This window comes from Armigeres subalbatus, chromosome 2, assembly GCF_024139115.2.
Source record: "Armigeres subalbatus isolate Guangzhou_Male chromosome 2, GZ_Asu_2, whole genome shotgun sequence".
Lineage (NCBI taxonomy): Eukaryota > Metazoa > Arthropoda > Insecta > Diptera > Culicidae > Armigeres > Armigeres subalbatus.
In genome coordinates this window covers 114,915,415-114,940,769 of record NC_085140.1, presented here as the reverse complement: position 1 = coordinate 114,940,769, position 25,355 = coordinate 114,915,415, and the positions used below count along the sequence as shown (strand labels likewise).

The following is a 25,355-nucleotide window of genomic DNA, read 5'->3' as shown; positions in this document are numbered from 1 at the left end:
ATAGGTCACTTGACCGAAAATGCCGTTTGCCAAAATGGTCCTCTGGCCAAACGGGTCGACATTTTTGACCATAAACTACGCAGAAGAAAATAGCACAATAATAACAAATCGTGATTCGATGGCCAAATGAGATATGGACTTGATTGATATATAAGATAAAAGATCAATATTTTGCACTGAAATATCACGAATATATCAGGTTATGATATTTGTAAGAAATGATCAATATACTAGTTTATTTTTATCAATAGCATAACTTGGTATTAAAATGATTTTCCAGTGCAAATTTGTGACATTGTTGCCTGTTCTTTTTATCATTTTTGACCATAAACTACGCAGAAGAACACCTTGTAATCAGTTCAGAAAGTCCCTGAGAAACCGGGATAGATATCAAAACTTAGACCAATCCATATGGCATGCTGATGTGGGAACAAAGAAATATTTTTTCTTAGCTCTAGATTACTCAAAATATCTCTAATAGACCTTTGGACTTTATAGTCAATATGTTATTTATCGGCCCTTTAATAATTTCTCATAACGTAATTCACATAATGCAATGCTTCATGGCTCGAAATCAAGTATTCGGATTGCAGATGAAGTGTCAATTTCGTCTGTGCCCAACACCAACGATTATGGAGCTCTGCAATACGCCAGAAATATATAGAGTCGTAAATCATTTATTCAGGTAGGTAAGAATAAATCACGGCAGACTTCAGTGAGCTGGTCACATAATACGAATGTTGGAAGAATAAAAATAAAACAATATTCAATAGAGACCCGGATAGAGACTGGCGATTTCTTGGAAGGTCACGAACAAGCTAACTGCACGCGCTGGAATCAGACCTGGGGAACCCAACTCAGGTAGAAGATAATAGCTCATTAACAGTAAAACGTGATATTGATTACAAAACATGATATTAACTTGTTTGAAATAAGAGTGAAAATAACAAGCTAAAATAACAAAAATTTGCATGGAAATATCATAAAATATAAGGTTTTGCCAATAACAAGAACTGATCAATATCTTGAGCTATTAGTTTATTCTTGTTAATAGCAAAACCTGATAGTTGTATGATATTTTGGTGCAATTTTTTGTTATTTTCGCCTGTTATATTTACTCTTATTTCAAACAAGGTAATATCATGTTTTGTTATCAATATCACGGTTTCTACCCGGGAAGCGTTCGGAGAAACTGGAGGAACATTGCCCCTAGACCGACGATCTTTACTTTTTTTTAATTGAATTTTTGTTTTATTTTTGTTTATTTATTTTTAATTTTTTTTCAAACAGTATATAACATAAAAAGTTATGATACTTTAAAAACAATTATTGCTACATAAAAAATCTTTTAAAATTTGCATCAGCCTTTAGCGTGATATGCAACAATCAAACTAACTCTATCGTAACAAGAACCAACTTTGTCATAAATAATAGCTTCGTCGTTCATTGCATCGTTCATAAAGTAACCGAAAATTGACAATTCACCCAATCTGTGGCACCTGTTACACTCATTCAATTTTCACCGCATTGGAGAAACATCGCAACGCTTAGGCAGACCCCCATCCTAGCGTAGAGAATTCCTCACCGTACGAGAACGAGTCCCAATTAAGTTCCACTTAGCACACGTGTGCCCTTTCGTTCTTGTCTACCTGGGCTCAAGTGTTGCTGTTGTTGTTGGTGGTGGTGCCTGAACGTGGCACGCACCGGTAATATCGACCCAAACCACACCAGCAGCACGTACCTACTGCATCGTCAGCGTGATGCACGTACGGCATTCCCCCACTAAGCAAAATATATTGGCACTGGGCACTTATTGGAAGAGGTCATCACCGGAAACAGGACATATCGCGCGGCAGCACTTACCTGAACTATTTTGGTCATTTCTTGGATGTCTATGACGCCGTTGCCGTCCACGTCGTACATCCTAAACGCCCACTTTAGCTTCTCCTCCGGTGTGCCACTGGATGTAACGTCGATCGCTAACAGAAATTCCTGCAATTAGAAGAAAATCGAGAAAAAAAAGTCCATTAGAAACAAAATCTTGTTATGAGGGGAGGAATGAACTTGTTCCATCCTGGCGGGATGGTGAAAACTCCAAGCACAAAAGCAATGGGAAGACAATTGTGCGATCCTGACAGGCGAAAGGTAATGATAATTAGCCCCGGAGACAGGTTCACAGATATGTGGAATGTTATTTGATCACAATAATGTCGGAATTACGCAAGGTAAGTGTTGTTTGAAATGCTTTTAGTAAATGGGTGGGCTTTTTAGATAATTAAAGCCAACTCGATGCTTGGGAAAGATAAGCCTTTTTTGGCAAACTAATTCGTTTGAAAGTTTTATTTGCAATGTCAATTTCTTAGCCTTCGTTTAATCGTTGCTTTCTCTTATATTTGAACCGGGTTTATTGTCGTAACTCAGGTGGAAACAACCCTATGGAAAGTACGTTTTTTCTTTCCTAGCTGCGGATTCTGACCGAGTTTTAACTACTAAGAGACGAAGCGGACTTTTAGTACATGGTTAGTATCAGTAGGTTTTCAGTAATGCACCAAAAACGAGCCATTTGGTTGGAATGCGGCCCAATTATAAATGTTGAGGAGCGGAATGAGGGAGCTGCCCAAATGGTCCTTCTTTTTATTAATAGTTATTTTGCCTTTTTTAAGCTTGACAATTATTTGATTTCCTAAAAATATATTTCATCTGGATATTTTGTTTTGCTTGGGACCTACCCAAAACGACCACCACGCTTCCACGCAGTGTCTAACGAAAAAAGCGAACGCATGGTGCGCTGTTCCCAAAGAAACAAGCATGCGTTTTGCCTTCATAAGTTGGTCGGTAACAGAAAAAAACCTGCTTTTTGTAATGATATCGATATTTTTTTTAATTCAAGACCATATTCATTCAAGACAATAAATTCCTCTACTAGAACATTCCTAGACCGGACCGGCATTCGAGCCCAATTGTCTGAATATCTGCTTTATAACCGTCCTTTTTAGCGCTTAGCAACGGAAGTCCCCTACCTGACGTTGGCTCCTATTAATCTTGTTTGAAAATGGATTGTTCCTTGCCGGGAGGGACACTGGAGACGTTATTCCGTTTGTTGTTGGCTGTTGTTTCACCGTTTTTTTATGAACTTTGTTTTTACTCCTACGATAGCAGCTACTGCTGTTTTCATTCGGAGGCTGTCTCTCTGAAACGCCACTGGCGAAGATCAAAGCTCTGAAAGTGAATTAGACTTGCTGGGTTGATGTTTTCCCCTGCAGGGGTGCTCGTTACGCTAGCTTTTGTTGCTGTTGTCCGTGTGAGTGAAATTCAATTACCTTTTCCTTCATACCCATTGTTATTTTGTCTTGGGCTATCAGACTTTCTCGGTAGAATTAAAAGCCTTACAAGCATTGTTTTCATAGAAAAAGTTAGAAAAAGAACTCAATGGTTAACACAATAGAAGCTTATGCAATGAAGAACTAATTGATTATATTTTTAAAATATCATTTGAGTTCGAATGAATATACATCTAAATTTAATTCATATCAACCGTCTAAGACGAATTAAGTACTCTCCATTTAATTCCACTAATTAATTTTCGATATCTTTGCAGATACGTATTTCGATCACAACTGTGTGGTCGAAATACGTATCTGCAAAGATATCGAAAATTAATTGGTGGAATTAAATGGAGAGTACTTAATTTGTCTTAGACGGTTGAATACATTCCACTAAAAGAGCTTTATATATTTTTCTTTAATTCATATGTTATCGTGTAGAACTGAACCAATTTTGCTGTGAAACTACCACATGACTGATCCCCTTTCCCACATGATTCGTGATCCCTCGAAATGCTTCTTCAACATAACATACCTACTTGTTAAAATTGATCCATAAATTTTATGCATGCTTCTCATTCAAAGTCTTCGCCTTGTCACGCATATTCTAAATGGCTACACACGCAGTATAGAGGGATAGTATACCACGCCCATAATCAGATAATCTGTGGAAACAAATATCAAAGGGTAAACTAGTCTCGTCTGAACTGGGGATCAAACCCGTCACTCAATATTATTACCATTCATTTTTACAGTCGAATGCTTATATAGAACTAATTCCAATGCCAAGTATTTTCCTCAGTTCTAGTAGATGCTGAAAGGCTTTTCAGAAGCAACAACTTTAGTCCAAACTTCCTATACACGAGAAATGATAAATTATTCTTCCTAAAACTATTTCTCCTCCCGAGGAGTCAAAGTTCATTAAGCCGTCATCAAACCCAATTAGACGAACCGTGTCGCCAAAAAATCCAAACGAGACCAACTTCCCTAATCCCACCGCAAAGCTTCCACCTCCAAAACTTTGCCCTAATTGCTTTCCACTGTTTCATTGGAACTACCTTCCTACGTACCGACCGAATGTTCGGCAAAATCACCACAACCCGTCCCCACGGACCCCACTATTCATACTCATCACAACAATTTATTATCCTTTCGCATTCCAGTCGAACAAGTTCCCGCAAACCGAAAAACTTTTTCTATGTTCCTCAAAAATAGTCCCACCAACAAGAAACTTTAATTACGACTAGTGGGTTAGTTGGTGGGTTGGTGGTCGGCGTGTCTCGATTTCTTTGACGGAAAAGTTTCCGCATACGAGACGCATATGTTCACACGATTCTGCACTCGCAGTTCGCAACAACACACGTGTGGAAAACAATTAACCATAAGCTTCCCGGCTCATTCATTCTTTTTTCTTCCCCATGCAAAGCGTGTCGTTCCCATACCCTCATCAGCAATGGATGTTCTGTTCTGGTTCATTGATATTGCTCTACGCATTATTGGTGGCGCCACATTTTGACGGGGAGATGGGAATGCGCTTCCGGTTATGAGATCCTGGCATCCTGGCTGGATTAAAGAGACTTTCATTATCCAGGGCTGGACTGGGAGAACTATGCCCAAAGCTTTCATCAATTTCAAATTTGATTCGAACGAATTATGATTATGCATTGAAAATCATGTAATCACTGTAATCATTATACTTGTGAATTTGTCTTGGAATTTGTGAAATTTTGACAATCAAAATAAATATGATCTGTTACATCTTGGCCGTTTTATGTTTCAAGAAGAAGTGGTGACTAAAGGAAACCGTTTTGAATTTTCAGTCAGTGGCTGTTCGAATCGAACAGTGCAACTGTTTTGCTTTAAGACTAAGTCTATGTTTTCTATACCAGGGAAATGCATGGAAAAGATGTGAGTTATATGAAAATATTTAAGAATGGACTATAATTTATGTTGGGAAGTCCCTCGGCTGAAAGCCATTTAACCGAACGAACCGTTAGGCCGACAGTTATTTGGTCGAATTGAATCGTATAGCAGAAAGGGCCATTTAACCTAAAAAGTCATTTGACTGAACGACTGGAAATGTCGCTTGGACATATGACGAGAAACAGGCCATATGACCACACATAATTTAGAAGTGAGAAATAAGAAGAGAGAAGTGAGACGTCTCTTTTCTCACTCCTCCCTTCTTATTTCCCACCACTCACTGTGAAAAGTGAGAAGTAAGAAGTGAAAAATGAAAAGTGGAAAATGAAAAGTCAAAAGTAACAAGTGAGAAGTAAGATATGAGAATTGAGATGTGCGAACTGAAAAGTTTGACATCTTACTTTTCACTTGTCGTTTGTCAGTATTTTTCAAATAATAAAAAATATATTTCTCATCTCCCATATCGCACTTCTCGCTAGTCACTCCTCATTTCTAACTTCTCAATTTTCACTTTGCGCTTCTCACTTTTCACAGTGGAAAATGAAAAATGAAAAATTGGTCCTGCGAAACAAGATTTTCAGTTCTTTTTATTGGCAACAGATTATCTATGGTCTTGTTCATCCAATAATAACCTGGAGTAAAGCATTCAAGTCTACACGCGTTACCAAAATTAAATTGGACTGTTTTAAAAGAATGAGTTCACAAAAATTTTCCAGTCATCCAATAATTCAGAAGGAAAACCGCCAGCAGGAAAGTTGAGACATTAAAGAAATGGAGCAACTGTACTGCACTAATAACACAGATGGTAAGATGCGCAGCTACAAAGCAAGACCATACTGAGGGTGGCTGGGTTCGATTCCCAGTGCCGAATGAAAATGTTGATAATTTTAAATCATTGCCAACGTTTTGAACCGGAGGTAACGAGCATGAGGTGATCCAGAGGCGGTGGCAGTACTACGAAGAACAGCTGGTTAGCGATGTAGCAGACATCAATAGTACTATGGTGACGGACCTAGGCGCACGCACGTGGTTTCTCAGTTTCTCAGCTCCAAGTCTCCATGAAATTCACGAGAAGATTGGCTGGTTGAAAATCAATCAAGCCCCTGGCCCTGGTTGCCATACTTCATGGGTGACCAAGAATCTTTACTCTCAAGACGAGTTAGCCACGTAAAGTCTCGTAAATAAAAAACCTCAAGGCCTTACTTCAGCGATTTCTTTGATGCCCAAGAACCTATGCTGTGAACATATTCTATTCTTTGTATCACAGAGGGCATGTACCATATTCAAAACAGTCCAATTGATCTTTGAACACAGAGTGCCTATCAAATATAGACAGGAATAAAAATAAAAAAATGATCTTTGATTGCTCTTATAGATCTTAAGGCCTTACTCCAGGGATTTCTTGGATTACTGACAACCTATGCTGTGGACACATTTTATTCTATGCATAATAAAGAGCATGTACCACAAAGTCCTATAGATCTTTGGATTCTCGTGTAGAACTTAAAGCAAGGCCTAACTACAGGGATTTCTTGGATGGCAAAGAACCTATGCCATGAACACATCATATTGTATGTATCACAAAAGACATGTACCATATATTAAATAGACCGATTCTACAGCAGCATTTGAAAATGGCGTAACCGCCCAAAATTTATTCCTCCTGATTCTTCGTCTACATATAAAGCTATAGAAAGAATAGATTTTGGCTGCTACGCTCTTTTCAAATATTAGTCTAGTATTGATCATTGGTTACTCGTATAAACCTTAAGGCCTTACTCCAGAGATTCTTGGATGACAAAGAACCTATGATGTGAACACATCCTATTCTATGTATCAGAGAGGGAATTACGTTCGATGAATCTACAACTATGCGTGTAGACTGTAAAGCCTTAATCCTGAAATTTCTTGAATGCGCGGTTTATATACCGAAGTAAAAAGAAAGTTAATTAAAATTTGCAGAAAAATAATGATTTGGCTCCGTAATGCACATTTTTAAATTGATACATGATGTTTCTGTCAGTTTCCTTGCTGTTTGTTTACATTTTTGGGCTGGCGCGTTTCAACCCGCAAATTATCATTATTTATTTTAGATGATAAGTTAAATTATTGGTAAACATATTGGAAGTAGGGCAAGTGTACCGGTTTTGACCACCTTAATGCCTAATTTGGCCAACCCCGAAAAATGCATGTTTTCAAAAAAATCGGTCAGTTTCAACAGTGAACAAGGATAAGGGATATTATCTCCTGTTAGAGCTAATAAAACCCTCGAAAAATGTTTAATTTTTAGAGTGACGCGAGAAACTGTCCAGGAGGCTTCCGGGCCTCTTGAAAGGAGGCTTCCGAGCCTCTTGAAAGGAGGCTTTCGAGCCTCTTGAAAGGAGGCTTTCGAGCCTCTTGAAAGGAGGCTTTCGAGCCTCTTGAAAGGAGGCTTTCGAGCCTCTTGAAAGGAGGCTTTCAAGCCTCTTGAAAGGAGGCTTTCGAGCCTCTTGAAAGGAGGCTTTCGAGCCTCTTGAAAGGAGGCTTTCGAGCCTCTTGAAAGGAGGCTTTCGAGCCTCTTGAAAGGAGGCTTTCGAGCCTCTTGAAAGGAGGCTTTCGAGCCTCTTGAAAGGAGGCTTTCGAGCCTCTTGAAGGAGGCTTTCAAGCCTCTTGAAGGAGGCTTTCGAGCCTCTTGAAAGAAGGCTTTCAAGCCTCTTGAAAGAAGGCTTTCAAGTCTCTTGAAAGAAGGCTTCCGAGCCTCTTGAAAGGAGGCTTCCGAGCCTCTTGAAAGGAGGCTTTCAAGCCTCTTCAAAGGAGGCTTTCGAGCCTCTTCAAAGGAGGCTTTCGAGCCTCTTGAAAGGAGGGCTTCCAGGCCTCTTGAAGGAGGCTTCCAGGCCTCTTGAAAGGAGGCTTCCAGGCCTCTTGAAAGGAGGCTTCTGAGCCTCTTGAAAGGAGGCTTCTGAGCCTCTTGAAAGGAGGCTTCTGAGCCTCTTGAAAGGAGGCTTCCTGAGCCTCTTGAAAGGAGGCTTCTGAGCCTCTTGAAAGGAGGCTTCCTGAGCCTCTTGAAAGGAGGTTTCCGAGCCTCTTGAAAGGAGGCTTCCGAGCTCTTGAAAGGAGGCTCTGAGCCTCTTGAAAGGAGGCTTCCGAGCCTCTTGAAAGGAGGCTTCTGAGCCTCTTGAAAGGAGGCTTCTGAGCCTCTTGAAAGGAGGCTTCTGAGCCTCTTGAAAGGAGGCTTCTGAGCCTCTTGAAAGGAGGCCTGAGCCTCTTGAAAGGAGGCTTCTGAGCCTCTTGAAAGGAGGCTTCCTGAGCCTCTTGAAAGGAGGCTTCTGAGCCTCTTGAAAGGAGGCTTCCTGAGCCTCTTGAAAGGAGGCTTCCGAGCCTCTTGAAAGGAGGCTTCTGAGCCTCTTGAAAGGAGGCTTCTGAGCCTCTTGAAAGGAGGCTTCTGAGCCTCTTGAAAGGAGGCTTCTGAGCCTCTTGAAAGGAGGCTTCTGAGCCTCTTGAAAGGAGGCTTCTGAGCCTCTTGAAAGGAGGCTTCTGAGCCTCTTGAAAGGAGGCTTCTGAGCCTCTTGAAAGGAGGCTCTGAGCCTCTTGAAAGGAGGCTTCCTGAGCCTCTTGAAAGGAGGCTTCTGAGCCTCTTGAAAGGAGGCTTCCTGAGCCTCTTGAAAGGAGGCTTCCAGGCCTCTTGAAAGGAGGCTTCCTGAGCCTCTTGAAAGGAGGCTTCTGAGCCTCTTGAAAGAAGGCTTCCGAGCCTCTTAAAAGAAGGCTTCTGAGCCTCTTGAAAGGAGGCTTCTGAGCCTCTTGAAAGGAGGCTTCTGAGCCTCTTGAAAGGAGGCTTCTGAGCCTCTTGAAAGGAGGCTTCTGAGCCTCTTGAAAGGATGCTTCCGAGCCTCTTGAAAGGAGGCTTCCGAGCCTCTTGAAAGGAGGCTTCCGAGCCTCTTGAAAGGAGGCTTCCGAGCCTCTTGAAAGGAGGCTTCCGAGCCTCTTGAAAGGAGGCTTCTGAGCCTCTTGAAAAGAGGCTTCCGAGCCTCTTGAAGAGGCTTCTGAGCCTCTTGAAAGGAGGCTTCCGAGCCTCTTGAAAGGAGGCTTCTGAGCCTCTTGAAAGGAGGCTTCCGAGCCTCTTGAAAGGAGGCTTCCGAGCCTCTTGAAAGGAGGCTTCCGAGCCTCTTGAAAGGAGGCTTCCGAGCCTCTTGAAAGGAGGCTTCCGAGCCTCTTGAAAGGAGGCTTCCGAGCCTCTTGAAAGGAGGCTTCCGAGTCTCTTTTAAAGAAAACTTTAACAATAAGTTTTTTTTATTGTAATACATCCGCCATTACGCATTTTTATCCGAGGTACCCCCTGTGGCATGCGAAGGTACCCCCAGGGGTACATGTACCCCAGGTTAATAACCGCTGCCATACATAATTTCGATCATTATCATCGTTAAATTTGAAGATTTTCTTAGGGGGCGCATATTGGTCGCTGTTTCCCTACTTTACTGTTAGAATTTTGTCTTTGTGTGCCAGAAGTTGTCCACAATTCAAAGTAATTTAAATGTTTTTTATTTTTTCAAAGGAATCAAAAAGATACCATTCACAACAGCAGTGTTTGATAAATGTGGTATTTTTGCAACCGAGTAATTATGTGACATTTTGAACAGCTGATACGAAAATGTCGGCGCACCATATTTTGGAGTACATTAACTTACCATTAACTGTCTACTTCACATTTTAACTTATCTCTTACAACTTTTTTTCCTATATCTCATTCGTCATTTAGCACTTCTCAATTATTTGTTTTAACTTCTCACATCTCACATTTCACATAATACTTTAGCTCATTATTAAGTTACCACTCACTTCTTACTTCTCATATATTGTTTATAAATCAACTCGCCTTAATCTTTATTTTTGAATTACGCGACTGAACCAGCAAGATAAATTTTTTGGGTCAAAAATCAAAAAGATATCAAAAATTATCTATGAAATGTTAGAAATTATTCAAGCTATTTGAGTTGTGTCGCTAATTATGCTTCTTGGGTCTTCATTTGGAAGATTTTACTTTTGTTCATCATGGCTAAGGTTTGTATGACAAATATTTAACTAAATATGAATGGGAACCTTCGCACAAGCACACGGGCTTGGTAGTCATATGGCAACTGCTTCTGCGTCATACGCAGTATCTTTCTCTATATTTCTCATGTTCTAGCAATCGCTAGAACTGGAAATGGATTTCCATACCGTTTCCATCTCAATTCCTATACCTTCAACTTGAATATTCTAACAGTAATCTGCTAGAATTGAAAATGAACTATAAAGCGCGTTTCCAAACATCCAATTAGAAATTCCATCAGTTGCTTTCTCCTATCTATCACATTGGCAGCTCGTTAACCAAGACGGACCTCTGCCTCTCGAACCTAACTAAAAAATTCCAACAAATTCCGCATGAACTCGTGGCAAGTGCAGAGGTATATTCGGCTTGCAGTGGGCGAGTGATTGCATCATCATTTCCTCCCCCTTCCCTACATTGACTTGCATTCTGACGTGGCAGGCGCCAGTATGACCTAACAAATGAGATCACCAGTACTTGTACATTGAAGATGTGAGCTAGTCCCAAGCAAACATCTGTTGGTTCCCTGTGCAAGAACAGCTGATCTGGTCCTAATGGAGTAGCCACTTCGAGCAGTCAATCAAGCTCAGCTCAGCTCAAGCTCATGGCTAAGGTTTGTATGACAAATATTTAACTGAATATGAATGGGAACCTTCGCACAAGTTTCCCTATAATGTTCCAAACCAAATTCAAATCGAGAGTCCGGGCCTGCCAGTACCGTACATTCAGAGGTACTCCGGAAACCGAACGACAAAGTTTAATTTATTTCTGGAAGCGGAAAACTTGGGTGCTCATCGCGAACATCGCCGCACCTTCACATCCGGCTTTCGGAAGCTTAGGAAACTGACGCAAAATAATTTATGACGGCATATTCATATTAGGCGATACGTTTGGTGATCGGAGCGCAGGCGGAACGTAGTGCTTCCAGAAATAATGGATCGTAATTTGGAGAAAATAAAGAGATTCCGGTTGCGATGGGTGTGCGAAGGCGCTATCTGAGGATGGATAAAGGTACTCCACCTTAGTCCTCCATTGATTGAATTATCACGCAATCCATCTTGGTAATGTGCTGCTGAAATTGAGCTATTAAATTAATGGTCTAGGCGATGACGCGTGTACAATCATTAGCATAGCGCAATATATTTAGAGCTGTATTGCAACTTCATTTCAGAAAATAGCTTCAAGCCAATAATAATATATTAGCAAGCTTGTAGTGTGTCTCCGAGAGGCCAAACTGTCAACGAAAGTCAAATGCCAAAGAAACAAATTAATGTCTTGTTGGGTTTGATACGGGATTCAGATTCAAGATGAAGAACGTTGCCCTTAGCATTTATGAATTATTTATGCAATAAGTAGAACTAGTATATCACAATAACCGCATCTTGAAGTATAAATCAAAATAATAGCATTTATTGGATTTAAGTTTATCAGTTCTATCCGTGCATTGTGCAAACAAAATTTGATAAACTCAAAATATCTAGCTTTTTCACAATGATGTCTCAGAGTTGCAATCCATAGATATGATTGTCTATGCACCATAAATTCTTTATTAAATTGCTTTCTTCATAAAATTTATATCTCAATAGACTAACCATTCCACTCTGTTCATATTCCACAGGCTTAGGAGTGATGAACAATCCAAATGAATCTATCTCAAAAACAACATAATAACATAATTCCTTTCGCCTGCTCCACCAAGCAGCTGTCCTTATGCCTACAAGCATTAGGTGCTGCCTTGTTGCTCCAGCGTAAAACATCTACAGTCGAGCGAGAAAAATGGCGTCGTACCATTGCCTATGTCATATTGCATGCCCAATTCTAATAAATGTACGGACATTAAACATGCTTTTGCTCCTACAGGCAGATGGTAACGTTGGCACATAGCAGAACCAACGAAATTTCGGGGACAGCCAGATAAAATTCCACTTCCCCAACTAACGATGGGACGTGTTGCGTCTAAAGGCTGTCATGCGACTTCACAGATTCATCTGGATGCGAACAAACATCGACTAGGTGGGGAAACCTATTTCATGAGGACTGGAAGGCCTCATTGGAATAAGAAAACTTATTTGAAGATCCGGAAATCGACATTGAGAAGGAAGGCAGTATTCCGGATTGAGTCACACGTTTAGATGAAACAAAACGCCTCCATACAGCTCCGGAAGGCAGCACACACACACCCTGATTTACCGTAATTGCTGGGGAGGGACGCATTGATTATGAGCATTATATGTCTGTTCCACAATCGAATAAATGAATACATAAACCTAGAGCGTGGTGCTTGTGGCAGCAGTCGGCAGCTGTTGCCACTCCACTTCCGACAACGAAGCGACACATCCCAACAGCTGAGGTCGAAAGATGCTTGCAGCTTAAATTTTGGCTTTCGAACCGACCGACAAAGAGGACGACATCGTCAACGATGATAATAACTATCACGGCAACGAAAGCCTGCGTGCGGTTCCACGGAGCACAAGACAATAAATCAAATTCGTACAAAAACAGCATGAATATTAAAATGAGGACTGCCGTGATGTGCGGCCAACATCGACGGTGAACGAAGCGGGTCCCCATTGGCGGATCCTGTCCTTCTTCGCCATGCTCAAAACGCCACTGGTCCGGCATGTTTCCGGTTAGGTGAATTATTTTTCCACGTTGATTCCCCCCAGCGCGGAACACAAGGGAAAGTTACTGCCCTGGCGATAATTCAATCAAGCCATATTCCCACCAGGCACCTCCAATGACTTGGCGTTAACGCCACAAGCGTATGGTTGTGTGCGGCAACAACAGTTGTGTTGTAGTAGCGGAATTACGCTGAAATGGAAACATCAAAAACCAAACAAGCAGCCTTGTCGGAGGAATAACTTTGCTCCCGGTGGGCCACGGCATATTTGTGCTGGTAATTAAAACTAATTTGTGAGCTTATTTTGATGATGCTCAAGCTTTGCTTTGTATGATGATAGATAGGAGCCAGCACCACCGCATCCGTGAAGGTACTTTCTTATGTAGATCCTAACGAATTCGGCTTTAAAAAACTCTGTCGTGGTAAAACACTTTGATGTAAGAAGTATTTCGACCAATTGTACGCAAACCTACGAGGCACCGCTTGAAATTAATATGAATACGAAAACTTGTTAAAACAGCCCTTTTAGTAAAAACAGTAGTGATTCACCTGCATTTAAAGATTGATTTTTGAACAGAAACTGATAAAGCATTTATTCAGGAGGACATTGTAGAATCGTTTTGAAACCAAATATGACACAAATGAGCACGCAGCGAGTACCTCTAATCCCATCGAATACTCCGGATGTTCCAATCTGGACCCCAAAGCCCTATCTTCAATTCAGATTTTTGTGCACTCCGGGCAACAAGTCTTAATTGATCTCTACATTTCCCCAACCCTTCTTTCCTTCATCATTTCGACCATCGCAAATATCTAGTTCTAGCGCCTGGTATAGGTCATCGGACTTCAGTCTCTATCATCGAATCCTCCATACTCCCACCGAATCACCCTCCGAGATTTCCTGCCTGATGTTCGAGAATGAACAGAGCCAGGGAGGCCGCTGCCCACAAAACCCCCACCCAACCACTGGAACCTTCCAAATCTTGAACTGCTCGTAAATGCCAATCACTGGATGTCAACCACTTTTACAGACTCGGATGTCTACCGCTATGGACTCGTAGGGACATATACGTAAATGGATCAGCAAGATTGGTTCAACTTTCAACACTCGTTGGCGATTGAAGTTTTGCGGGAAATTCCGCAAAACCTTATGACTTTAGAGAACTTCTGGATCGCCCCATATCGTCAGCTTCTAGTAACCAGCCTTTCTAATTCGCGGAGCTAACCTTTGCTCTAGCTAGATGCTATGGAATATCCTTGGAGCCTGATGTGACTGGGTGGGTACCCAAAGCTAAAGCATCTGTCAACGATTGGAAAAGCAGCAACAATTCCAGACTGATTTATCTAATATCGTGTGTTGAAAGTGGTTGAGGGGCTTGTCAACCGTCGACTACGGAAGAAGCTGGAGGAGAACAGGATGCTTGGTATTGGCTGCACGCGTTTCGTCCCGCCTGCGACACTAGCTCGTATTCTGCCAGCGTAGGAGATGTGCTCAAAAGTGACGTCGAGGAAGGGAAACATGCGGACCTTGTCTCCCCTCTAGTGCTTAAGTAGCTAGTGAAGTGGGGTGTCGCTGGGATTATTCTGGCTTTCATACGGAACTACTTCTCCGACCGGCCCTTCCGGGTGCTAATTTGCAACTCCGAGACGGGGGTCGCACAAGCATCTTTTTTGGAATCAATTTAATTAGGACCCTATCCAAACAGCACGAGCAAACAACAGGGCCACCCGGTACTGGATAGGACATGTCTTGATAGACAGTCGGCTGCTATGTGTAATCGAGCTGACATGCCCCGCATATCGGGATATGATCCACACCCTAGCTTCTATCTTTAATAGTAACCTCGGTAAAGAGTCCGAGCTTCCTCCCTTCAGTCCTTCCGAGTATGCAGGCGACCATATGTCAAAAATCAGCATTCGGTTCTGCAACGATCGGAGAAGATATGATCCTTTCCTTATACTCCTTGCACAAGGGGACTGTATTCTGCGCACGGTGGCAGGCGTCGGTCTCCCCTTAGTCGCCGAAATCCAGTAGCATGATGCGAGGAGCTGGCACTCCTCCCTTGCCAACGAAGTCAGCCCCATCTCGCAGCTATTTATCGGATATCGTGATACCGTCCCAATGCAGAGTTTTCTCAGCCGAGACTGCGGCGATTCTCATCGCGATCGCAGCCCTGCAGAGTGAACACCCGGATCCAGAACATTATCGCCTGGCTGGGACAGAGTATCAGGGCCAAGCTTTAATTGGCTCCGTGCCCTTAGCGGAGTTTAAACACTGGATCAAGCGGTCAAGTTAAGCTAGGATTCCCAATGGACGAGATCCACTACTACGCAATTGCGGAAGATTAAAGGGACAACTGGCTCATGAACTTGTGACCCTATTGTGACTCTGGGTTTGAGGGTGCATGCCAAGGAAAACCCTCACATTATCGGGATAACAGTCAATCCATCATCACACTTCTTCGAATACTCTAGGGAATTCCAAGAAATTCTTGGGAATTTCTTTCAAGAGCACCTTAGGAAAATCATCCAGAAATTTCTTGAAACATCAATCCCAAAACATTTCCTGTTTTTGTTAGCGAAAAATCTCCAAGATAATTATGAAATCATTTATTTATTTTTTTCCAAAAAATCATCTTGGAGTTCGTTCGAACATTCCTCCTGAAATTCCATAAGGAAAATCATGATGCTATCACAGAATAGGGTGGCCCATCATTTAAAAAAAAATGGAAACATATTCTTCTACGGAATACTCACATGTAGTGTTCTACAAAGTTGGAGCGCAACTTATTCCAACAAATTTAGCAAAAAAAAATATTTTAATCCGCTTATTTTATTTTCGTTTTTTTTCACGAATGTCACCTTCTTAACCTTTCAGAACGCGCGTCAACTTTTGCAACACGAGCACGCGCGCGTTGTATTTTGTTTGTATTAGGTTGTGCGTTTCTTAATACTATATCTCTTAATGCTAAGCAGATAGACGCTTACAATATTCTACAAAGTTGTTCAAACATCCAGGCCTTCAATCTTCAATACAGACTAGTTGAGAATTCATCCGTTTGACGGCGCTAGCATATGTGCGATGACTTTATGGAGTGGATATTTCAATACCTATAGGAATTAGGAAGTTGTTGTCTTCTACAATGTTGTTCAGATGGTCAAAACCATCGTGATGGAGGCTAGTATAAATCGAAATTCAACTGATAGGCTGCGCTAGTGTACGAAGAATATCAGTCTAGTTAAATATCCCAAAATCTGTAAATTATAGAAAGTTACCATCCTCTCGGGTGGTCAAAACCATCGTAACGGAGGACAGTTTAGTTTAGAATTCAACCGCTGTGCGGCGCTAGTGTAAAACAAAAATACAAATAATGTAAAACGAACATACGAGATACAAATTTTCCAAAAGAATTCAGATGAAAATGTTACGGGATTTGAATGGAGAAATGTAAAATGTAAGCCACTTCCGTGGAAAATAGAACAAATTTCTCGAGGAAATTCAAGCATTTCTTCTAAGATATATTCTTTTGAAGCAAATATTTAGTATTACTAGGAAGTCTCGAATAAAAGAAGCACTATTTCGATCGTTGAATGATCTGCTACGCCATCGCTTTCTTTATTACGATTTACCCTTCTTCTTCTTCTTCAATGGCATTACATCCCACACTGGGACATTGCCGCCTCACAGCTTAGTGTTCATTAAGCACTTCCACAGTTATTAACTGCAAGGTTTCTAAGCCAAGTTACCATTTGTGCATTCGTATATCATGAGGCTAACACGATGATACTTTTATGCCCAGGGAAATCGAGACAATTTCCAATCCGAAAATTGTCTAGACCGGCACCGGGAATCGAACCCAGCCACCCTCAGCATGGTCTTGCTTTGTAGCCGCGCATCTTACCGCACGGCTAAGGAGGGCCCACATTACGATTTACCATTCAGCGTAAAAAAAAATTCAAAATCTCAAAACTCACGCGTTCACCAACTCATCTTTTCAAACCCCTAGATAACCTACCTAAAGGTGATGATGTCTTTCTCGTGCCTTCAAAGGGTTGAAAAGCAAGTTAAAAAACCCAGATTATTCCACCTAGCGACCATTGCCGCCTTTCTCGTGTATAAAAAAGTAGTATTTTTGTATTTGTATTTTGTAGTTGTATTTGTTATTTATTACGTCCAACTGACCAAATATTGCCTTTTTTTTTCTATTTCGTTTATTTGATAGGCTCAGATGTCGTATAAAACAACTCAACAGAGCCATAATCTTTTTAATATGATAATATTAGATAAACATTTTATAATGGTTTTTCCTGGGGAGCGTAAAGGACGGGGTTTTGACCCGATGTAAGGGTTTTTTCTTCCGCTGCGTCATCCACTGCTCCTCCGATTCTCTATTGCCCGGCGTCTCTAGCATTTCACACGTCGAGTGGTCCGTATTGTGACCGTCACTTTCACTCGTACGTTTTCTTTCAGATTTCTCAGTATTCGAATTGGACACATCCATTAATAACTCAGTCTCCTTTTCCGATTCATATCCCGTATAGACCGAAGGATCCTCTTCCACCACTACCGAAGCGTAAGTAACGTTTTTGCTGGTTTGCTTTTTCTGCTGCTTTGCGAAGTCCTGTCGTTGTTTCTTTTGTTGTTCCCGGGGTTTCCGCTTGGGACAGATGTTCATCCGGTGTCCGTCCATTTTGCAGAGAAAACATTTATTCTTGTTTCCTTCATAAAATATGTTCCCCTTCCGATTCATGAAATGTAGCGATGAAGGGATTTCCTTCTTCACATTCATATACACGCCACGTACACCAGTGTACGCGTCGAGGCAAAGTTCAGCGGGAAATTTTTCGCGAACAACATTTTTCACTTCGCCATACTTTCCCAGTACTACAGCTAGTTCATGGTCAGTAACCTCAGGGGGTAGGTCGTGCACCCGTACATATTGAATGTAGTCCCCCGCATGAGACATGCATACAGCGGCGTCTTTTCCATCCGCATAATGGAAAGTTAGATCCTCCGAGTTGGAAGTCAATGCATGCAGCATTGCTTCCTCCGTTTTAAACTTGATGAACACGGCTTTCTCTTGCGATATTCTATAAACAGCCTCAATTTGGCCGTAATCAGTCTCCAACATCTTCACAAAATGAACAATTTCGCTCATGTTTGGCTTCTCACTGCCAATCGGGAAAGTAAACTCTATTGTGTTTTTAACCTCACACATCGTAACGACAAAAGCGATCGAATTGATGGCAAAGACAATGTACTGAAAAACAACAGACAGCTACCGCGTGGTTAGTACCGAACAAACAACTTGTTACTCTGTCGAGAGTTAAAAGCAGACTGAAATATTGCCTTATTGAACTACTTAAACTTAATTACATTCAAAGGGCATATAATCCTAAACAGGAAGTAGAGGAATTATTTAATACATATTAATAGATTTACAAACAATTATCACAATAAACAATGCATTGAAACGATTTGACCCCGGGAGAAATTGCTCGGTCCCAGAAGGGAACCCGCCTAAGCCCCAAGCAGCTGGTCTTGAGCCAACGGCCGCTTCCGGGGTGGGCACCAAAGGCCTTCTTTTTTCTCCCGGGTCCCAGGCCGGTATGAGTAGGGGAGAGTTTCGGATGTGGGAGTCCTAGTAACAAAATAGTATTTCAACTTACGGTGATTTATTGACTCAGGTGGGCGGCGGCGGGGTGTATCTTCAAGGGACGTCAAGCAATAGCCGCATAAATCGATAGCGTCGTCGTCGAGTACGTTAGCGGGTGCCTCGACGGGGCGTGGTAGGGTTGGCAGGTGCACGCTGGGCACCACGAGGCTCAGGACGGACCGAACGAATCGGTGCCCGGGAAGTGACATCGTTTGTCGGCGAAGCACAGGATCCGGTGAAATCCCGTTCTGGTGGTTAGGTGTTTCGTAAGCGGTGGAACAACAATAGCCGAGGGCCGATGATCTTTCCCTGAGGGAGTCGCGACGGGCTCCACGAGGCTCCGAACAGACCGAACGAATCGGTCGATAGTAACGGATGTAGATGCTTTGGCTGGCGGTTGACGGTGAAGCTTGGTGTAGCGGGTGATCTGACTGTGCAAAGGCTTCAACGGATGTGTGAAGGAAAGAGCGTGATCCACCTCCGTCTGGCCGGTTGCCGACAGAAATCCTGGTGCCCGCAAAAGGGCGCGAACGCGAATAACTTGAGCTTGCGGCCGATGGTAAGTTTGTCCACGAGATGCTGGGTAAAGGGCTTGTTGGTAACTACTCCTCAACTGGACGGAATTTAGTGGTGGTTTAGTGTGAACAATATCGGCTTCTTTTCTCTTCAATTCTTCGATATCTTCTTCCACGGGACGGGATGGTTTAGTTGTAGTGGCTGCATCAACTAGAGTACGCTCCCGAGTTCTACAAAACAAGGCCATGCATGCATTGCAAATCCAAATAATATTGGTTGAAAGGACACACAGGTCGGCTTCAGTTACTCCAACACATCTAGCATGAAACGATTTCGCGCAATATCCCTCGCACACAGTATGAAGTGTATCCATGTGAATAGCGAGAGAGCATTTCTCACAGTTTTTAGCCATATTGATTCGAAATAAAAGACCGTCGAAATCAATGTTTAGATTTTCCAACTGAATTATTATACACGGATACAATTAGCACGCAAATTTACTTTTTTCAGCTAATCGAATGCACCTTTCAAGACAAATGCCAGTTTCACTATTTTAAACCGCAGATTACTAATTATTGGGGCGATTAATCAACATGCGATTTTCGTTGGGTGAAAGCTGTTGAGTATTCCTTTTAGCTGTGTAGGTTTTCTTTTAACCTGCGCTTAATGGGGAAGCGTCATTAACAGTATAATGAAAAAATAAATTTCCCCATACTAATTTGCATGCAAACTTGAAACGGCTTGTGCTAAATCAGTTTTAATCCAAATGAGCTCAAATTTTCAGAGGACACTCAGAACATGGTAAAGAATCAGATGAGCACTGTGGAGCAAAATCGATTTTTTGAACCACCCTAGTGATCCAGCCAATTGTCAATAGGAAACAATGGGACAATCAAGCGACTACATCAAGGGTAAGTGCCTTAAAAAAGGACGAGCCTTTTTTGCGCACACACATACATACACATACACACATACACACAGACATCACCTGGGGCAGCAGGGACTTTGTCCGAGGGCTTGACGACCCCTCCCCATGGCCACTGCGAGTTAGACCGGGACCATCGTCCCTAACCCCTAATCCCAAGGCGTCAAGCGACCCGTGCCGAGGGGATGCATGGCCAGGGGGGTGAAATAATAAGCTAGGCCTTTAACGGAGCCTGTGGGGTACCTCCCAAGTAACATTTTAAGTTTTATAACACTCTTGAAGACCATTATTCACTCTTCAAGAGTGTTATAAAACCAGTATAAAACCAAAATGTTACTAGGGCTGGGCACCCTCCACAGTAATTGTCCCTTACCGCGTCATGCTGGGCTCTGGCGTGGTGGACCTCTTTTCCCGAGCAACTCGTGGGACCAAAATGGAAAACCAAGGCAATTCTTCAACTAGTGGTAGTAGTGTAGGCGACAACCCCTTCGCAAGATGTGGGTTGTTCAGGTCTTCGCCTAGGAGGCCAGAGGCAATAGTCGGCAGCTCAGTGCGCAGCGCCAGCGTGGGTCACTTAACCTTCCTCTCGGCTAAAAAAACGCCGGTAGAGGTTATTGACGGCCCATGGCTTGTGGAGGCGATGAACCGCAAACGCGATGGGCTTTCGGCCTTCGAGGTGGCGACGGAACAGCTGGACGCCATCATCGACTTTGCGTCATCGAAGCATAATATCAGTAAGGACCTCAAGAGGAGCTTGCAGAAACTTCGAAAGTCGATGTTGGACGCCAAGCTGGAAACGGCGGTCATGACGGCCAAGTGCGAACCCGTGAAATCCGTGGAGTCGAGGTCTACCCAGACTGAGGCCCAAGAATTCGCGGATTTGGGCAAGGTCGAATCGACCGAGGGCGTGCCAGCGAAGACGGTGGTGCCAAAGTCTACCCAGACTGAGGCTCAAGTATTCGCGGGCACGTCGGGCACGACACAAAAACGGGGGAGACAGTCTCCAGGGGATGAGCTCCCTGGGGGCCGCCCCGAAACGCGGAGGGTTACTACCCCGAACAAGGGTAGTGGGGCTGGGAAGCTGAACCCCGGCCAGGTACCTCCAATACCGGGGGAAGAAGGAACTGGAAAGGTCCGTCCACCCAGGAAAGACGGTGGTAAGGGGTTACGGCAGGCTGAGAGCTCTCAGCCGCCCCAGACCAGGGAAATAGAGGGGAATGACGCCTCCTGGACCCTGGTCAAGAACAAGAGGAAACCGAAGACGTCAAGGGCCGCAAAGAAGGCTCAGGCGAATGAAGGTAGCAAGAAGTCTAGGGTAGGCGCCAATCGCTCCAGGGGCGATGCCCTAATCATCACGGCGGACGAGGCTAAGTACTCGGACGTTTTGAAGGCGATGAGGAGTGACGTCAAGCTCGGTGAACTCGGCGCCGACGCACGTCAAATAAGACGTACCCTGATGGGCGAGATCATCCTCGAGCTGAAGCGGGGCGTCTCGCAAAAGGGCGCCGCCTACAAGAAGTTGGCGGAGGAAGTCCTTGGCGAGACGGTCAAGGTGAGGGCACTCACTACGGAGGTGAATCTAAGGGTTGAAGACCTGGACGAGATCACCGAAGTCGAAGAGCTCGTCACGGCACTGCGGCGACAGTGTGAAGTGGAGACGCCCACCGCAGCAGTTCGGCTACGGAAAGGTCAGGCAGGGACGCAGGTAGCATTGGTTCGGCTATCTGCAGCGGACGCCTCCAAGGTAGTCAAGTTAGTGAGCGTCAAGGTGGGATGGTCGGTATGCCCTGTGGGCATATACGAGCAACCCGAAGTTTGCTTCAAGTGCCTGGAACCGGGGCACAAGCAATGGGACTGCAAAGGCCCTGATAGAAGCAATCTCTGCCGACGCTGCGGATTGGAGGGACATAAGGCACAATGCTGCACGAACCCTCCCAATTGTTTGATTTGTTCCAGCAAAGCTGTGAACAGCAAGCACCCCATGGGGGGTTCGATGTGCCCGGCGTTTAAGCGTGCTGCAAAATCAAAGTGCAGGTAACGCAGCTGGCTTGCTCGGCCTCGCCCGAGTGTTTGGTGTGCGCAGGTTTAGAGGAAACGGCGGAACACGTTTTGTTCGTGTGCTCACGTTTTCGCGCAATGCGTGACCACATGCTTGCCACATGTGGTCTGGACACTACCCCGGACAACCTAGTTCGGAGGATGTGTAAAGTTGAAGTTGGCTGGAACGCCGTTTTATCGGCTATCGCCCAAATCTTCTCGGAGCTACACAGAAGGTGGCGCGTGGACTCAAGGATGGCTAGTTCAGGCGCAAATAAGAGGTGGTCCAAGGGATCGGAGTCGGCTTCATGGGTCATACCGGTGGTCATGCTCTGTGGTCGAACTCGATCCTTTTATCGAGCAAGTGGCCGCGCGAAGAACAACATGGTATCGTCGCTTTCGCGGCGTCGGTCAACCGGGCGGGTTCCGAGCCCGAGGACGGAAAGGGGTCCTCGTCAAGGCTGGGGCAGGCGTAGGCACCGCGTCGGCAAGTCTCTCTGTGTGCTGGCGAATAGGCCCTATCGCAGAAAGGTCAATTTGGGGTGCACGCGGCATCATCATTCTTGATACCAGTCGTGCAGAGGGAAACAGGCGCGAAGTCGACCCTTCCCACCTTCCGAGGACATAGGGCGTGGTAAGGCCACCTGGAAAGCCGGCAACGTGCTGGCACGATACCATGGTGTTCTTCTAAAAAAGCGAGTTACGGTGCGTTGTGCACTGGCCCCCCTTTGAAGCATTACTTTCTGGTTGTACCGAAGGGACTATGGGCTTGGCGGCAATGGAAACGGTTTAGCGGGTCGGGGATGTAGTCCTGCCTCCCTCGGTGATCCCTAACCCCGCACTTCTTGGTCAACCCAGGATGTCTATTGAGCAGATTCCCCCTCCATTGCTTAAGAAGAAAAAAAATCACATACACACAGACATCAACTCAAATCGCCGAGCTGAGTCGATTGGTATAACACTATGAGGGCCTTCTATAAAAAGTTTGTTTTTGGAGCGAATATATAGCATCTACTCGTACTTAGTATACGAGAAAGGCAAAACGTCTAAAATATCACTAATCGGCTCTAAATTTCGCATTCGTTTATATTTGTACAATTTAACGTCGAAGTCAACTTGTGGCGAGCAAATCGGAGGTGTGTAGACCTGTGTCATAAAAATGTGTTTTATTCAAGTTTGGGTGTTATTATTTTGGCCATAACTTTTGAGGCCAGGTCTACACAGGTCCGGCCTGGTCAATTTTCAATAGGAAACAATGAGACAGGGTAGAAAAAAGTGTGGGTGTTTTTTTTTTGCGCACATACTTATAAACGCAAATACACACACATATATACACACAGACAGACCTTACATCAATTATTCATCGAGATGAGTCGATTGGTATACGAAAGTGCGCACTTCCTATCAAAAGTTCGTTTTTAGAGTGAAGATAAAAACTTTCGAGAAAGGCAAAAATCGAAATCGGCAAAAGCAAGAAAGGCAAAAATCAGTCATGAGTTGAATCATGAATCATCCATTTAAATCATTATTAAAAGCTGTCAAATAACGTTTGTCGCATAGAACAATGGATAATGTTGCGTGCATAAACAATAGGCCCATATACTACTGTCAAACGTTGAATCAAGTGCCCTGCGGTGTTTTGCTAGTACGTTTGAATCATATTATTCCGTACGTCAAACAAGGCCAAAAATGTTGAGGAAGCATTTTCCATTTTTTTTAATTTCAAATTAAACAATGTTCCTTACGACTTTAAGTCGGAAGAAAAACTGATGCGTTCAGGATGAATAACTCCATCGTTCCCTGAAAGAAAATCAAATATCGATTCTTTATTTTAAGACCCGATTAATTGCGCTAAATTTAATTTAGCATAAAAAACTCAGGCCTGGCGTGATGCCTTCCTTCAAAATTGCTCGCGCGTGAGGTTTCAATGATTGCGGTTTGAGACGGATTTTACGCGCACTGCTTACAACACATATGTTCGTTTTTAATCAGAACAATCAGAACCGCTCTATGTGCACTAAATCGAAGTTTTAGGTCCTCTGGTTCGGTGCGACAACCTGCTTGAAACCTACCACAGGACGTTGTTTAAAACCAAAGTCTCCGCAAAAAAGCTTTCGCTTCCACATTGTTCCTATCCAACCTTGGCGAATGCAATGTGCCGAATAAAATTTGAGTGCATATTCAAAACTATATTTCAGGGACCAGTTTGGTGCCCCGTAAAGTACATTGGGAAAGCGTGGCCGGAATTCAAAATTTTCATATTATCAAATTCCGCTCTACACATGTGGCATGCACAATGAAGCATGCTGCAAGATGAAGCCCGTTTTCCATGCGGAAGTACCAACTAATAGTGGAAAAGTGATAAAAATGAACCTTGATGGTTGCAGCCTGGGGGCCATTCGGAGGGAAAAGCTATTTTCCGACTTTACTATCGTTGAATCGAGTCGGAAGCGTGTGTATTTTGCCTGTGTTTGTATTAGTTTGTATGCATCAACCTACTATTTACTCTACACTCGTTTTTCCCCGGCAATGCATCGTACTGGTGTATCCTGTAGGATATTTCCACTCATAATAAAAGCATAAGAGCACTATGAGAGTTTTGTGAATGGTTCTGCTGGTTGAAAAATGTGAAACCGAACAAACAAGTTTTGAGGAGGGATGGGGAAAGAATCAACGTCACAGTCGAAAGAAAAATAAAGGTAGTTGTGTGTTCCGAGTCGGAGACGGGTGGAACTTTGGCAAGTCCATCATCATAGTCTGAAAATGCCAATGTAGGTGATGCTGAGAGGGGTGGCAGCTGGGAAAAAGTATGTCTTTTGGCCATCAGATCTCCACACATGAATGCACGAACCAACATACTCGTACTAACACACCGATATGGGAGGACGGATGTCGAACTTGGATTGAAATTCTTTGAGGTGTCGAAGGTGGTCACCGAGGAAAACAATGGAAAGAAGTTTAAATGAACATATTTTGAATGTATGAGCAGCAACGAATGAGAAGTTTGCACATGCTGTGTGATCTTGGAGGTTAGAATCCTGCTGCACAGCAGTTGATGTGTCAATGTTATGGACACAGTATAGAATGTGTCGCTCCATTAGAAATTTTATGACATGCAATTTATCTTGGTAAATTTTGCGCTTTTGTACTAACATTAAACAAAGTTAAAGTGGAGGCTTATGTGCCAGCAAGTAACTTCATACTTAACAGAATTCCGGTTTCTGTTTTCCATGTCATTGATCGCACATTGATCATATCTAAAGCACAGCAATTTTTTGTTTATTTTTCACGA

General features: G+C 43.3%; 2 protein-coding genes across 11 annotated transcripts in view; both read right to left on the bottom strand.

The window, feature by feature from the left end:
* The window catches only part of LOC134210699 (neurocalcin homolog), a 493,920-nt gene that overhangs the window by 121,892 nt on the left and 346,673 nt on the right, over positions 1-25,355 (bottom strand). The window lies entirely within an intron of this gene.
* Positions 1-25,355, bottom strand: part of LOC134210698 (neuronal calcium sensor 2) — a 413,535-nt gene that overhangs the window by 54,414 nt on the left and 333,766 nt on the right. For all 7 annotated transcript variants that reach the window (XM_062686920.1, XM_062686915.1, XM_062686918.1 and 4 more), the window contains one exon: positions 1,864-1,992. In XM_062686920.1, coding sequence (XP_062542904.1) covers positions 1,864-1,992 — 129 coding nt within the window. The remainder of the gene's footprint in view (positions 1-1,863; positions 1,993-25,355) is intronic.